This window comes from Lampris incognitus, chromosome 15 (assembly GCF_029633865.1).
Source record: "Lampris incognitus isolate fLamInc1 chromosome 15, fLamInc1.hap2, whole genome shotgun sequence".
NCBI lineage: Eukaryota > Metazoa > Chordata > Actinopteri > Lampriformes > Lampridae > Lampris > Lampris incognitus.
The window spans coordinates 33609567-33627162 of NC_079225.1; the positions used below are offsets into that span (position 1 = coordinate 33609567).

General features: G+C 45.4%; 1 protein-coding gene across 1 annotated transcript; it reads right to left on the minus strand.

Annotated features, from left to right (window-relative positions):
* Positions 1 to 14376: 14376 nt before the first annotated feature.
* flrt2 (fibronectin leucine rich transmembrane protein 2) lies at positions 14377 to 17013 on the minus strand. Its single transcript, XM_056294803.1, is given in 8 exon segments — positions 14377 to 15478; positions 15480 to 15664; positions 15667 to 15817; positions 15819 to 15944; positions 15946 to 16174; positions 16176 to 16423; positions 16425 to 16473; positions 16475 to 17013. Coding segments are annotated over 8 exon segments (2061 nt in total). The 5' UTR covers positions 16654 to 17013; the 3' UTR covers positions 14377 to 14584.
* Positions 17014 to 17596: the final 583 nt, after the last annotated feature.

Genomic DNA, 17596 nt, shown 5'->3' on the forward strand with positions numbered 1-17596 from the left:
TGAATTTCAGGGTCTGCACATTCACTTTCACAGAAGCAGTTAATTCACAGTTGTCTTGCGCGAGTGCCATGCTAGCTATCATTAAGTTCATCATCTCCATCCTCAGTGAGTGATGAGCCAATTGATTTTTTTTGGGGGGGTGGGGTGGGGTGGGAGGAGGTAGGAAAAAACCTCAGCAAATGGCTTGTTTTATGGAATGCAACATAGCATACACAAAATTAATTTTGCTTGCCACACGAGGTGTGGGATCCTTGAAAAATAGGCAGCAACCAAATACAAATTAAATCCTCCACCTTTAGTTATTGGGTAATAAGACCTCCACTGCCTTAACTCTTATTAAGTAGTTTGTCCATCCAGGCCCAATTCCTCCATCTTTCAAAAGAAATTTAGGAATGCAATAAGGTCCAACAACTGTAATAGTCAATGTGCATGCATGATTTTAAGTGGTTTACACAAATGCTAACACTTTTTGTTAGTCTATATTTCATAGACTTTATAGATATTTTATAGAATATTCTTATAGAATATTCCATATTTCTGTGTGCATGAGACAGACATCTGCTTTGTATCCTTTTTTTTCTGTTCCCTTTTCCATATCGCAATCATAATCCCTCTTTCACTTCCTAGTCATCAGTAAACCTATCTAATTCTACTCTGCATTCACAAGTCCATACCCTACATCAAACTTGTACATCAGGAAATCGTCAGAGCACAAATAGAAGTCAGGACCTCTTCATCTTGTCATTGGGACTGGCGATAATGTGAGGCACTATTATCTGGTGTATACAGCATAATGAATCTTCTGTGCAGTACCACGGACAGGACAAATATTTTCAAGAATGTATATCAACAGCCGTACCATTTCAGCAGCAGTGCGACAACAGTGTAAACATTCTTGAGAAATTGCGCAATAGCTACACGTGTTATTCCAAGACCCGGCATCGATATGTTTGCCCTGTTCTCCTCCCAGGATAACAAAGATGGCACCATGCCAAAAGACCCTTTGCTGCATGCCGATGGTCATTAATTGACCGCCCGCCCATCATACCACCAGTGATTGATGACATAATTACAGACGGGCCTGTTTGATGGAGATGCCTGGCACGCAGCAAAGGCCCCTGTCTGTCGGCGTTTGTGTGGGTGGGAGGTCCAGGTCGCAGGAGCCTTGCTCTGTTGCTAACCTTGCCTCTGCAAGAGATGTATGTCTTTTTGAGTGTGTGTGTGCGCACACATGCGCCTATGTGCATGAGCATGTGTATGCAATATGCTACTTCACAGTCCTGCTCGCTTTAACAGTAAGCACAGCTTCAAGCTTGGGGAAGCTGATTAAATTAAAGTGCCTCACAGCCAATCGTGCCAAGGTCAAAGAGATGACGAGCAAACCGCTTTTGGCATCAACTTTCCGCCGCGTGTGGAGGCGGTTATCTACAGATGTGTGTGGTTTAGGCTCAGGAGTCACCGAGTCATCCCGAAATGTGGAAAATTGAGTTGTCACTGTTGATTTTGCCGCTTGCATATCAGGGAGAAAATAAACTTCCAACAATAGCATGACATAAGGTCCTGCTCCGTATCTTGTAAAGATCCTGTGTAGTTTGAGAGTCCGTGAATATTGCCTGTTTGAGTTTCTTCATGCATCCCTTCTGTATTATGCCCAACTGTGCAGTAACTCCCCTCTCTTTGGTGTGCATCTCATTGACTGGTTACAGTATGAAATCTTTCGCAATAATTGAAATAAACAAGCTATTGTGGGCTGCAGCCTATTCAAACGCAACAAAATGCCATTATTTAGCTCTGACTCGTTGACCAGTGAGAACGAACACCTCCAATGGGTTTATCAGTCCCAGTCTAGAAACATATCTTTACCTTCCCAACTCTCCACCAACCTCAAGCCATGCGGACTAAGAATGTCAGGGTGCACCCCTGATTTGCAGCTGACACGACTTTACAGGTTAAACCCCTTCTTAACTACATATCTGTCAACTGGCATTGTCAAACCAACAGAATTATGGCATAACAGTAACGCTCTCTCAGTCCACCCTTGATTGCAGTTGTCCTTTCCCAGGTCACACACACACACACACACACACACACACACACACACACACACACACACACACACACACACACACACACACACACACACACACACACACACACACACACACACCTATCTATCTATCTATCTATCTATCTATCTATCTATCTATCTATCTATCTATCTATCTATCTATCTATCTATCTATCTATCTATCTATCTATCTATCTATCTATATAATCCAGTGAGTCAAGTGATCATCAGCTGTCAATAAAGCTATAGTATATATATATATATATATATGTGTGTGTGTGTGTGTGTGTGTGTGTGTGTGTGTGTGTGTGTGAGATGAAAAATGTGATAGCTCTTCTTTAAGAAAGAATGTAATCCTATTGACAAGAAAGGGAGAACCAGACAGAGAGGCCAGGATTGGCAGAGTGAAGAAAGAAACAAAGGGGCTCTGAGGCGTTGGTCATACTAATAATGACTCATAGATGGAGTGCTTCAGTGTCCCGTGGAGAGATTTGCAGGCCAAGTTTGAGTACTATCAGATGGTTGTGTCTGAACACTGGTGGCGTCTGCAGCATATGCTTAACAGCTAGTTTGAGCTTCTGCTCTGCTGTCCGTGTTCCAAGTCATTAACGTGTAATGTGCACCCCAGACCTGGGGCCCATAAGACCCATCCTTACCCACCGAAACATTCAAACGGCGCTCCCTCCAGTTGTGACACGAAGGACTTCTGCGTTTCGTCTCGGCTGGACTCGCCTGGTCCCCTCTGTATGAATGTACACCACCTCTTCACCTCGGCCCATTCCCCGGGGATCTTGCTCCTGTTCAGGCTTGGGCTGGTTTGTGTTTCTGCTACTTGCTCAACAGTGAGACTGAACTGAGAGGGAAGGGAAAAAAGAGAGGAGAGGAGCGAGTGGGATAGTGAGAGCGAGAGTTGTTAACAGCTTGTTAAACATGTCTGTTTAATTCAAGACCACTCTCTCCCCTCTGCTCAACGCTAATGCAACATTCATCTTCTCTAATGCTAATGCACTTGGCTTTTATGGTCCGGAAATAGAGAAATCCATTCATAATATCTCAGTTTTCTGTGCTCTCAGTGGATATGTGATACTCTAATGAGCTCCCAATCCGAACTGAGTTGTTTGTTTGCAACTATGAAGATTTGTTCCTTTCAAAAAGAATTGCAGGTTCTGCAAGAAATGAAATCAGAACAATGACAATGGGAGAATGAAACACTTTAAGAGTTTTAACAAGGAAAGATATAAATAATTGAAGCAGTTTAATGGAGGAAAGTTTCATGTTTTCAGTAGCGAGTTGAAACCCGCGTTCAAGCAACTCTGCTTAATTTTCTTTTCCCTCAAGCCAAGGACAGATCATAGGCTTTGTTCGGACTGCAGGCAAATCGGATTTGCTTCTCAAATCAGATAAGACAGACTGTCTGCATTGTATTTGCAAGTGATCAGGTCGGATTTGTGTGTCCAGACATCACCAACCTATTTGCATGGGTTGCTGTGGTGACGTTGTAGGCGTAAGTAACTACATTATGTTGGTGATGCGGTTTACTAACATGGAAGCATGAGAAATGGAGATCCATCATCTCGTCCTCTAAACATCGCGCTGTCAAGTTGCGGTGCAGAACTCCTCCATAGCACCAGACAAACTCAGCGATGGAGGAGGCAGGTATACATTGCGATGTTCCGTGCAGCAGTCATGATGGGCTCCACTTCCATCACTCTGGATTTGACGTCGTCATGATGCAAAAGACAGTTTGAAATCCGATTTGGGCAGCCAGAGCATCCAGATTGAGACGCATCTGTAGAAATCCGATTGGAATTGCATTTCAAATCACCTCCAAATTTGGTTCAGATTTGATTTGCAAAATATCGCATTTCATGTGGGGGTTTTTTGCGGTCCAGATTTTCTAAAATCTATCTGGATATGCCAAAAACAGATTTGGGCTGGTAGTCTGAACAAGGCCATAGAAGCATGCAGGGGCAAAAGTGATTAAACACCTCCCCAAAGAAAAGATCCTTTGGCTTTGTATACACAATAGCTACCAGCTTGCACAAATCTCTCTCACACACACACACACACACACACACACACACACACACACACACACACACACACACACACACACACACACACAGTTATGGTTATCCACCACTCATTCTATGATCAATGTAGGATAAACATTGATCATTAAATATTTTCTGACCAAATAATTCCATCGAATCTGAAGATAGCCAACTACAAATTAACACACTTACATAAGCAAACCACAAATAGGCTTGCCACATTTATTTTACAACATCGAGGTAATTAATGTTAAAAAAAATCTTTTTAGCTAAATCAGATTAACTATACCTGTTTTGAAGGTATAGTTAATCTGATTTAGCTAAAAAAAAATTTATTTTATTTTTTTAGCCCAATGGCTGCTGGGCTAGACTCCAGCCTCCCTGCGACCCTGATTGGGATAAGCGGCTTGGATAATGGATGTTTTGAAGGTTATCAGCTAACCGAATAAAAGGGGAACTCATCATCGTCTTTTTAAACCATGTTTTATAGCTTTGGTATCGTTGTGCTTGTTCTTTTCTTTATTTTTACACATGAGGGCATTCATGATTACAGCTTTGTCCAGCACATGGACAATGGAACATGACTAATTAAGGATGGGATTTCTCATATCACAATTAGCACGAAGGTATGATGGAAAATAATAATAATTATCACTATTATGCGGGAAATCTCAACAAGAGTGAGTTGGTTACTATCAGTGTCCCTCATAAACCTAAAGTAAAAGACAAGTCTTTTCACTTTCACTAACATGTCCAATTCCTAAAATACTGTAGCGAATTCGGGGGACAACGCAACCACAGGAATTGGCGCGGCCGGTACGCGAACCCGTATCGCCCGCACCGCAGGTGGCATCGCTAACCGCTAGACTAAAGCGTCAGACTCGTGAATCACCGGCCAGCGTGTCTCCTTATGCATGCACGTTACAATACATTATGTGCCTCTAAAATTCTCCTCCCGGCCACACGTTCACTCTCTTCTTTAAAACCCCTTACGCCACATATGAGTAAACATCACCAGGACAAAGGAAAAAAATTAAATGTAAGTCAAGAAATCGCCCCTTCGTAGTTTGAAGTTTATTTCTGAAAACACTCCGGCGGCTACCCTGCTAAGCCCGGCAGCGAATCAGCCATCACCCACCTACACGTTATATGGGCGGGATTATGTTTAGCGTACGTATGACCTATAACCCCTGCGTCGTCCCGCTCACGTATCGCGTTTGTAAATCTAATCTTTTCTCCCACCCGGATTCTGCTAACTCTGCCTCTGACTGGCTAGTACTCGTTGCCTCTGTCGGCTAGGATGGTTGAGGATAGGGTTAGCGACAGGGTTAGCCAATCAGCGGTAGAGTATGGGCGGGTCTTCCCGGAATGCGGGTGGGAATAAAAATAACGCTTGTAAATCTGACACGAACATATCCATTTTCCTCCGAGTTAAAAACACATTTCCTAGAAACCAAACAAAACACTTCAGAGTTTTCCACCAATCACTCCCAATGGCAATAAGTCACTCGCCTTCGCTATTCATCAACGTCTTCGTTCATTACAGGCCTTACCAGACCGCGCGCCCTGCTCAAGGTCACAGCTGCTCTGTCCCACCTGGAATTGCGCCCCCCTGACCCTCCGGCCCGACACATATGGAGTTCCTACCACGCTCCGAGTGGTCCAAGGGAAGGAGTTAAAATTTAATCTGGACAGCTACCGGGGAATTGTCTCTAAGTTTCCCTGACAGGTGGCGTTTTAATTATTCTCACGCTTGGTTCACATTTAGTTTAGCCATGGATGACTTTTTTTCATTAAGAGCAACCATTCTCAGCCAGAACTGTAAATTTGTAGCACATGTGAGTTGATATAAATAGAGCATCTCTGCCCTTTCTTTTTTTTACCCACTTCCTGCCTTTGTGTGCAATGCATGCACAAACACCTTCTCTAATAAGCAACTGATGCAGGTTGCCTCTCTTTGCATGCTTTTCAAAAATTCAAGAGGCCCTCGGTAGGAACACAACGGCTATCAGTCAAGGAAGCCAGGCATAAAGGAAGTGTGGTTACCGAAATATCCCAATTATTCTACAATACCAATGTCTTCTATGGATCACCTACCCCACGATAACAACCTATCTGTATCCTGGACCAAAAAAAAAGAAGCTGCTAATAAGCCCAAAGTTTCACTCTTTGCAACCTCGTGTAAACCCAATGGAAGAATTTTTAAACCAAAGTGAAATGTACTGAAGCCGTTGAGGAGGCATCATGACTTGGTACTTTAGAGAGGCTGAGCAGTCTGAAGATTCATGCAATCTAGTTATGCTTTTTCAGTTAACGACCAGATTGTTTACTGCGCTGTGTAATAGAGATAATTTAGACAGATCTTGGAAATACATTGTCATGTCGCAAGAGCTGTATAGTATAATAAGTATAATGTTCATTTTCATTCAAAGTGACTACAAAGGAGAGAGGGCTATTGGGTGACATTTTGTTCTGTTTATTTTCTCTGTCAAATGCTGTTTTTGTTGTAACTTAATCTTTTTCTTTCTTTCTTTTATTTGGACTGGTATAATTTTGACGGTTACTGCATGTAAGATGAATGAAATTTACTTGTATGTTAGTGCAGTACTGTACATTCTCCATAGTGGTTGCAGAGTCTGCCCCACACCGCAGGAAGTGGAGATTGATTTTGCAGCATACTACAGGATCAGTTTCATTCCAAACCGTTTTCTTCATGGGTAGCCCATGTTGACCCAACTTTGGGCATCACCCCTAATGTCTCTGGCATGAAGCAGCAAAACAGGGGTTGTTCACAGGGTAAAAGACTGGCAAACACAGCTTCTTGACACGGCTCCACCATTTCATGTCTCCAGGGTAGAGCTGTTTAAGCTCGAGAGGCTTTCAGATGGCAAATTCTGCACGAAACACAGTTTGTCACCAATTAGGTCTGGGAATAGCTGGCGAGTCACTATTCACAGGAGTCTTGAAAGAAGAGCAAACACTGTGTATTTTTTCCCCATTTTATTTTTTTTTTTTTTCCTGCTCTGTAGTGCACTTATTTTGAAAGCAACTTTCCTGGTGGAGTCTAAAGGCTTGTACAGGATCTGCACTTTTCCTTTCGGTGAGTCAGCAGTATCCTCCATATAGCGAGTCTTACCACCACATTTTCCCCTCTCCGTGGAAGTGGACGTCATCATTTCTGCATTTCTCGCTCATTATGGGATGGTCATGATAGTAATCTGGACCTGGAGAGACATTTCTCCTTTCCACCTTAAAATAGAGCACCGATATTTATGATGGCTTAAGCATGCTACCCTGCCCTCACATCATCCTATTTTAATGACTGGATCCAAATAAAGCAAACACCTTGAGGAAAACAGCTCTGCTTAAAGAACATGGAAAAAAAGACCTTCAAGTACCCTCCATACATTTTATCCCTATCGTGTCCAAACAGCATGCTGCCGGCTCGCATCAATTTTCTTCTCATTTACATTTTCATACTTTTTTTTACACTTAGAAGGTATAGGCAATGATCCTTAATCTTATCTTCTTAATCTACTTAATGTTCATAGCATTCATTGGTGGAAGCAAATGGACTGAAATCAAGTGACCCACCCTGACACGTATTACAACCTGAAGCACAGTGGAAGAGGTGAATGCATAATCTACATTCATTCTTTTCCCCATTCATTTTCCAAGCCGCTTATCCTAATTAAGGTCGCGGGGTGCTGGAGCCTCTCCCAGTGCTCATCGGGCGGAAACACCCTGGACAGGTCGCCGGTCCATCGCAGGGTACACACACATCCATGCACACATTCACACCTAGAGGCGATGTGGTATCTCCGATTCACCTGACTTACGTGTCTTTGGACTGGGAGGAAACCAGAGCTCCCAGTGGAAAGCCACGCAGACACAGGGAGAACATGCACGTGTAGCAGAGTCATTTATACCGTCGTAATATGTGTTATTATAATAACACAAAAATCTGTGTATAGTTACTAAGCTGTTGTTAACCTGACAAGCTATGACGCCAGAGTCGATATGTGGAACGTTTGATCAATTCCTGTTCCCTCACGGTCACTTCGGTGGGCCCCCTCTATATATCATGCCTCCCGCCTTCATCTCGCGCCTCTTGTATTGTACATGAGAGGTAAGTGACCCAGTTATTCTGTAAATTACTTGTGACCTTAACTTTAGTGTGTTGCATGCCAACATATTCTTGTGTCATTTAATTGGTGTAGGGGCTGAAGAGTATATGTCGCTACTGACCGGAGGATTTGTGTTCTTTTCTTTTTTTTTTAAAACTTGGTCAGGTATGTTTTATATAATTTAACGTATTGACTGTAACAGGCTCCAGCGTCTCCGCGACCCCGAGAGCAGGATAAGTGGTTTGGATAATGGATGGTTGGATTGATTATCGGCCTTTTGCATTGTACATGAAAGGGGCTGAAGAGTATATGTCTCTATTGACCGGAGGATTTTTTTACTTTGTCTACTTTGTCAGAGAATAAACAAGAGATTGCCTCCAAAGATATCCTGGTCTGGGCCAATTCATCAAACACAAGGCACGCGAGACACCACCGGTTACACAAGCTCCACACAGACAGCCGCCCTTGGCTGGCTGGCCGGGAATCAAACCCAGAACCTTCTTGCTGTGAGGCGGCAGTGCTAACCGCTGCGCCACCGTGCCGCCCATGATCTACACTGGGTCCTTAATTAATACGGGCTACTGAATGGGTCAGTTCAATATGCCGTCTACCAGATGCCAGTGTTTGCAGTAGCTCAAATGAGAAGACATGAAATGGCTTTCTTAGACTTTGTCTGAATCTCCACTTTCCTCCTGTAATGCCTATGGGGGGGTCAAAGGTCAAGAATTGGATTAAAGGTGGATTACACAGTGGAGTTGGAAGAGCTTGTGTGCGCTCTTGTACTACACAAAACCATCCACAGAGATCAAACTGTCTTTTCCAATAAAATAAGAGGGAAAGAAATAGATGATTGGATTCAGTTGTGCAAAGAAGAAGAGGCATATTTCCTGAGATGCCATGAAACAAAGCATAAATATTCTCTGTTTTTAAATGCCTCATTTAATTTAACAGCTGAGCGGGAGGTTTATTTTTGGGGGAGGGGGGGTATAAACAGTGCAGTGAAAACTATACGTTGCTTATTTGTCTTTTTTTTGTCTCACCGGTTAATTATGCGCCGTGGTGAGACTGCTCACCGCCAATCATTGGACTCATTACACCAAACACAGAAAAGGTAGAAAAGCAAAGAAAAACTGAATGTACGATTTTAAGGGTAATAGCCTCCATTTCCTGCGCTCTCGTGTCCTTCCATGACGGCTGAAATACCGCAAAAACAAATCATATTTTGACCTTTTTTTTCCTTTCTTTCTGATTTTTAAGAAAAGCACCAATTTCCTCTTCAAAATACCAAAATGGCACACCCCAGAATGTCTCCGTCACATGCATGTGGCTAATTGTCATACTGAATTAAGGCCCGGCTAATGTGGGATTCAGTGGGTTGCAGCTTGTAAAGGCAACACTGCCATGTGGTCAAAAGAGAGAAAACAACGTTGAAAGTGGAGATTTGAGAAGAGGGTGCATACTGGGCTTTATTTGTGCCGTACTAGTAGAATAAGAGAGTATGCTGGATTTTCCCCGGGCTGAAAGCTAAGCTGTAGTGGCTACGCTAAGATGTCTCAAGCTCCCGGTTGATGGCTGCATATAGAAATAAGAGGATAACTCTGGCACAGTATGGTACGGCACAAATCTTGGACCCAGAATTACAAGTGTCTAGACCTAAAATAGACTTAGCTCGACCAATGTTTCCACATAAGCTCTGCACTCCTTCAGCTTGACAGTTCGGCGCACACGTGCCAATAGAGAAAACCGATATTAACTTAGAAATGTGCAAAGTGCAAAGAGGGAATCTAGGTGCACCACTGATTGTTAATCAACTCCAATCCATCATCCCACCCCCCACCCCAGCTAGTTTCCAGGGGTTATATCTAACATAATGTTGAAATGAAAATGACTGATCATTTAAATCCCATGGCTCTTTTATTTGCAAAAAGCTTCACTTAAGTATTTACATTTTGTGCAAAAACATTTAAAGGTTTCAAGGACTTTACATTGTAAGTTCAACCTCAAGGCACATACATGGAACAACATCAATATTTCATCATGAGAACAGAAATGTAACTTTGGTTCCTAAGAAACGTCCCGGTGTGAATGGAGAACTCAACGCTGCGACGGCCCGATGGAAACAGCCGGGGATGACAAATCCCCCCAAACATGGCCACGTTACATGCACCATCAATTTTAAGCTCGTTTTCTCCCGACCATACGAGAACGTGTCCCGCGGTTGCTCATATTGTCTCTCCACCAACCCCCCCTCCCTCCACCCAAGGTGACCGATGAAACATAACCAGGCCCCCAAAAAAATGTAAAAAATTTGGTAAATTCACCAAGGAAACGAAGCGCTTTGACGCTAAATACACGCAAAAACTGCTTGAGCGAAGCTTGCTCTCTAATGGACACCGGTGAGGGATCGGCCTGCAGGAAGAGAAAATTAACGAGTTTGGGGTGGGGGGTGTCGAGGTGAGGGGGTGGGGGTGGCGCGATGACTGAAAACGTATTCAATTTCATCCACTCGAGTGCCCCGTCTCCGAATTAACCTCTCGGTGTTTAAATGTCATTATTCCAATGTGAACCAATGAGCTTTAAGGGAAATTACTCCTTGGCACCCTGAAAATTGTAATAAACCCAAGGCCATCAGTCTGCCTTAGCCCGTAATACGTAGTTCCATCGGTCACGGCACTGGAACTGTGTTTTTTCTTCTTCTTCTTTCTATCAAGCGAGTACAAAATTAAGAGTAATGTCTGCAGCAGAGCAACCGAACAACGCTGCCTTGCAGTCTGCATGAGGCGCCGGCCCCGCATCACGGAGGACGCGGCGCTCCACATGAACAGCGCCCCCCCCCCCCTTGTTAACTATGCCTGGTGTTGTTTTATATATATTCATACCGATACTGTTGTCACCGCTGTGGTGATCTTGAGGAAATATGTGCTCTCTGTTTGCTGTCTTCTCTGTTGCCGTCTCCGTCTTCGATATGCAATCACCCTTGCTTCTCCTTCCTGTCGTTCCACCTTTTTCCCCCTCCCTCCCTCTCTCTCTCCCCCTCTACTTTTCTTTTATTTCGGTCTCTAGCCCCTGGAAAAGTCCTTGAAACAACCGAGCTCTTGCATGAAAAGGTAAGGCATATTTTCTCTCTCCTTGACACATTGGCAGATAGGGGAGAGACGTGGTAATAGCTCGGCCCAGCTGGTTTGATCGACATCCGATGCAAGAATTGCAAAGAAGAAGAAGAAGAAAAAAGGGGGGGGCTTCAACTTATAGCAGAAACCAATCCGTACAATAACAGAAGCAAATATTCAAGTTTTTCGCCTGCATGTTAACATGTTCGGCTGGCTGGCTGGCAGCAAACAAGACACAAGACTGTTTGTTAGGTGCATGGTTGGTTAAAAGCTCCGTGACGGATAAAGCGGGCTTGATCAGACCGCGCAGGCCGGAGCGGGTGAAACCGCGGGTCTCTCTCCGCAGCGCACGTTATTGGGGTGCTCTGATATGTGAACATTAATATGAAAATAAGGGAGAGAGAGAGAGAGAGACAAAAAAGTGGAGACCCTTTGATAACCACAGAAGACCCCAATATGCATATGTGTCTGCTTTTAGAAAGGACGATAACGCCGTTACAGGAAAACAAGAGTTTTAAAATGGCGTCTGTGCGAGTCTGCGCGTGGAAGTGATGGCCCGCGCGTGGAAGTGATAGCCCGCGGTGATATACTGTGCGCGCTCCTCTGGCCGCAGGTGACAACCTCCTAGACACTCTGGCTTATATCACATCCAAGCTGTTGTTAACACTTTAAAACTTGCTTTGTGTTGATTCCATGTCTTACAGATCTTTAAATCCCGTCTTTCCGACCAGCAAAAATGGTTAGCCCCCTCAGTCAACCTCTCTCTCTCTCTCTCTCTCTCTCTCTCTCTCTCTCTCTCTCTCTCTCTCTCTCTCTCTCTCGGCGTGAGATTCGTGCAGCCGAGCGAGAAAAAAAAGGCATTCTGCATATTTTTCTCCCTTTTTTGGATAAGGATTATGAGGGGATGGGGCACCGTGGGGTCGAGGGTGGGAATTCTCGAAGCTTGGCCCCTCAAAATAAAATCTTGTTAAAGCAAATAAAGTCTCCGTAAGAAGCGCATAATGAAGACTTCTTCCTGGCACCAAACAGCCAAAGAGCTGCCACCATAACCCAGGAACCGAGGCATCAGCAACTGTTTTAATAGGACTCGTGCAGGGATCAGAGGCGCAGAGACAGAGAGAGAGACAGATAGAGCATGACAGACCGTGTGTGTGTGTGTGTGTGTGTGTGTGTGTGTGTGTGTGTGTGTGTGTGTGTGTGAGAGAGAGAGAGAGAGAGAGAGAGAGAGAGAGAGAGAGAGAGAGAGAGAGAGAGAGAGAGAGACAGACAGACAGACAGACAGACAGACAGACAGACAGACAGACAGACAGATTGGGTTTGCTCTATTGCAGCTTGTTTTTAAGTGAACAGGTGCAGTGCTCATAGGTAAGCAAGCCATAAATGGAAGAGACCGTCTCATAAATGCAGACAATGGCATAAACGATGAGGGGCTTTGGTGTGCCGCTCATTTAAAACTCTGCTCAATGCAAATCAGGATCCTGGGCGTGAGTGTGATCTTTTTGTTTTAATTCGCCAATTCATCAAGCCTACCAACGAATGGAGGACAAAGGCAAAATAAGTGGGTGTATAATTACCAATATGAGGGTGCCTATGTAACATTAATCACTCACTTTCTCTCCAGCGACACACCCACACCCACACTGCCGCACACACACAGACCAAGGCTTTGTCCCATGATCGAGCATAGTGGTAAAAATCCATATCATTTAGCCACCAAACATGGAGTACAATGTTTATTTTAAATGATTCCAGACCATTAAGTAGCTCAATGAGCATTAATACTCTAAACAATGCCGTTTGAGCCTGAATCATGTGGCCAGGTTGATGAGCTTCATGGTGAACGATGGCACTAATGTGATCTGCAAAGCTCTCTCTCTCTCTCTCTCTCTTTCTTTCTTCACCCTGTCCTCACCCCCTACTGCTGGCTGCTGTCCCACACACCAGGCTGAGAGAAGCTGCCCCCTAGTGGCGACAGCCGCCATAACATTCTGTGAGGGATACTGATATGGAAAGGAAAATAAAAATTAAATAAATACTGAGTGAGGAGTTATTTCAAAATTTTTCACACTTTCCCATCTAATTGGGGACGAAAAAAGCCTCTATTCTATGTTCAGCTTTAGTTAGTAGTAACGCCCCATATTTCAAAACGTGTTGCTGGACAAATTGAGTATAGAGCTAGTAGACATGAGACGTCCCTTTTTCAGAGAGCGGGTTTTTCCGAATGCATCTCTCGACTAAGCTCACCCTCGTTCCACTGGACATGAATAGCACATGCTTTTACTTGTTAAGGTACTTTTGGGAACTCGCGGGCCAGTTCTTTTTTATTTATTTTTTGGCAGCACCAATAACATGAAAGCCTGCACGACCCACCACAATCAGAATGGTCCACTTAGTCCCACAACAGAAGGCTAAAAAGGTGTTGAAAAAGGTACCCTATTCCCTCCCATGCGATTTCCACCAAAGCTCATTTCCTGAATTACTGCTTACACTCTTGGTTCCATTAATAAAAAGTGCACTTCAATTAAATTCAATCCCATTCTCTCTCTCTCTCTCTCTCTCTCTCTCCCCCCACTCTCTCTCGCTCCCCTCTCTCTTGCTCTCTCTCTCTCTCGACTGACTTCTTACAAAATGCAAGGAAACCAACCAGTGCTGCCCCCCACCCCCTCCCACCCCACCCACGAAACTCTAATCAGCGGTGTTTGTATTTCCCTGTCACTCTGTCGTCTTTACTACCGTTCTGTTGAAGGGGGGGGGGGACTGGAGTGTCTCTAGCACAAAGGCCATATTTTCGCTTCTGTGGTTAGCAAAGAATCACAGCCCTCAAAAGACCCCATCAAATCAAAAGGCTGACAGCGTTCGTCGGAAACTATACCCAGGGTGCCATGATTGTACAAATCCGTGTGTTCATGTACAGTACTGACCACTGAAACAACTTCCAAAAAACCCTGCTGGTTATAAAAAAAAAAACGGAAATATTTTTTATCTCTTTTACTAATAATAAAAAAGATAGCAGAGAATTCCACATTATTATCCACAGTATAAATTACATTGTAGACAGAACTTGGAAATATATATGATACAGTTATATTTCACTAGATTTTTTTTAAAATGTTTTCGTCTACACAAACAGTGTGGGTGTGTACTTTTGTGTGTGTGTGTGTGTGTGTGTGTTGTGTGTGTGTGTGTTGTGTGTGTATGAATGCCTCTGCAGTGTTTGCCGCTGCATCACGTGTGGCAGAACTCTGTACTGGGCACATTGCTGCTCTTGCAGTAAGCTATGCTGTTGTTACTGAGGTGACAGTCCCTAAATCCAATGCCCCCGTTGGGTGTGTAGATGGGCTGAATCCGGAAATCTCCTTTGAGCAGCTGCTCATTGTTCAGTGACACTATCTGGAAACTGGTCTCAGTCATCTCCAGAATGGAGTTATCCTTCTTGGTGCCGGCCTCACAGTAGTCGTCTTTTCTCCTGCCCCGGTTGTATTTCCATTTGGTCGAGGCTGACCGGCTCTTCTTGTGCATATGCCAGCAGAACAGGCTGAGCAGAGTTACCAGAACGATAAGCACCGCCCCGCCTATAATACCGGCCAGGAGCAGCGTGGAGTTGATGTCCTGCTGGGACGTCTGCTCTGAGCCATTGGACTTATTATTGGAGGCCGACTTGGTCCTGGCCTCTGAGCATATTGTATCCTCACCGGGCCTGTGGAAATTCAGGGTGTCCAGCACATAAATGCAGATCCGGTAGACGGACCGAGGTTCTAGGTTGGTGAGGCTGAGGTGGCGTTGGTCCCCGCTCACCGTCCGCTCCCGGGTCACATCACTCATCAGACTCTGACCCATTTTGACCCAGGTGACCTTGTAGGCTGTGACCGTAAAATAGGAGGCCCAGCTCACTTCGATACAAGTGGAATTGACCACGTGGAAGGACATCCGGAGGGGGTCCTCGTAAGGGGGCAGGGGCCCAGAAGGGTAGTTGTGAAGCGGGGGAGCGGGAGGGGAGGGTGAATTGAAGAAGAAAGGGGTGGAGGTGGTTATGAGGGTGGTGACAGGGGTGGAAGTGATGGGCAAGAGATGGGTTGTGGAGTGGGGAGGGGGCCAGGGTGACTGCTCAGTGCCAGCCGGCACACTGGATAACATCCGGGGTGAGCTCTCTGATTGCCATGCCGCGCACCTTCTCCGGACTCAGGCACATGAGCCCTCGGACGTTGAGGGAGGTGCGCAGTGACTTAAGCAACATCACCACCCACTTCATGGCACAGTTGCAGCGCCAGGGGTTGTTTCGCACTGTGAGCTGCTTTAGGCTCACCAACCATCAAACACACCCAGTGTGAGGTTCTGCAGCTGGTTGGTAGAGAGATCCAGTCTCTCCAGCTTGTGGAGATTAGAAAAAGCTGCCACAGGGATCTGATCTATCTGGTTTTCCTGCAGACTAAGTTTGACCATGGACTGGCTGGGCAGAGTGCGGGGGCGGGAAGGTGAGCGAATTGCGGGCCAGGGCCAGCTCATGGAGGTTTACCAGGTCCTGGAAGGTCCCGGGTGCAATGCCATCATCTGTCAGCAGGTTGCCATCCAGCAGGAGGCGCTGCAGTCCGAGTCACATTCTGAAAGGCCTCCTCAGCGATGACTGCAATGCGGTTCTCGTCCAACCGCAGCTCCTTCAGATCCTCGGGTAGACCGATGGGAACGCTGCTCAGGTGGTTCTTGGTGAGGAAGAGGAGTTTGAGGCTGACAGCCTCCCTGAACGCCCCTTCTTCCACACCCACAGTGGAGATGGAGTTGTCGTCGAGATGCAACTCCTCCAGCCGGTCAACTGAGCCAGGCCATCCTGGAGATAGTCTGGATATTGTTCTCCTGGAGGTGCAATACCCTGGTGTTTTTGGGCAGGTTGACAGGGAACTCATCCAGCTGGTTCCCATAGAGAAAAACAATCTCAACGGAGGCTACATTGTGAAGCTCCAAGGGGAAGCCGGCATTGTTGATCTGGTTGTTATGAAGGTAAAGGACTTTGGAAGCCCTCCTGGACCCCCAGAGCACAGATGTCAAGCTGCGTTCATTGCAGTACACAAACGGTTTTGTCACAACGACACTCGTCCGGCAGGTGGCACCCGGGCTGATTGCATTTGGAGGCTTAGGATGACTGTCAACCAAAACTGTACGAACGAGGCCCAATCTTTATTCCAATGTCCGACCAGAAACTCCATTGTGAAAAAAAAAGGAACTGTGAGGAAATCAGAGAAATAGCAAACCAGAAAGGCAATGAAGTGTGTATGTATACACATATAAATATTTATATGCATATATATATATATTTATCCACGAAAGAAAGTAGACCCCAAAATGTCCTCCTATGAGAGTTTGGTAATGATGTTCAGTTCAAAGGGCAGAGAACAAGGAGCCAGAGAGTAATCCCCCCTGTAAACGGTGGTCTCAGTTGAAGAGCGATGGTCTCATTAGTGGCGGCCAGTCCTCTGACTGACTCCATCCATGCCGAGACATCAGACCATAGCAGCCCTCTTCACTCGCAGCTCCACGCAGAGCCCAGCCGGAGCCAAATTGAAGCCACGCAGCAGAGACCCACCACAGGCTCCACTCTCCTGTCCGTCACACACTGCTGGTCCCCGACGGGGCAGAGTCCGAGGGGGGTGACATTTGGATCCAGAGACCTGGGAGAGAAGAAAGAAAGTGCTAGATTAGTGTTTTCAGGGGTGGCCTGTTCAGGGAGAAAAGGGGTCGTCCTCTCTCTCTTACCCTCGTCCCGAGTCTCTTTTTAACACATGCACACATGTATAAAGCTTTCTATCCCACACACATTATTCTCTCTCTCTCTCTCTCTCCTCTCTCTCTCTCTCTCTCTCTCTCTCTCTCTCTCTCTCCTCTCTCTCTCTCTCTCTCTCCACACACTCACACACAGTGAAACGGTCACAAAACATCGCGTTCACTGCTGCCCCAGCGTTATGGACTGACTATTTAAAAAATGTCAACCATCTGATAAAATATTCAGAAGAGCTCTAGCACATCCGGTTGACAGACATAAAGAAGGCTTTTATCCCGTTCTGCTCTATCAAAGAAGCTAGCAGAGCACTGCTAGGACACACATCCACGGGTTCACAGGACCTCAGCGATCCTGAATAGAAAACATGCCAGCGGAGCAAAGGCTAATAAAGAGACGGGTTGTGTTTGAGGCATTGGGGATGACAAGAAACACAGACAGAGAGAAGGAGAGAGAGAGAGAGAGAGAGA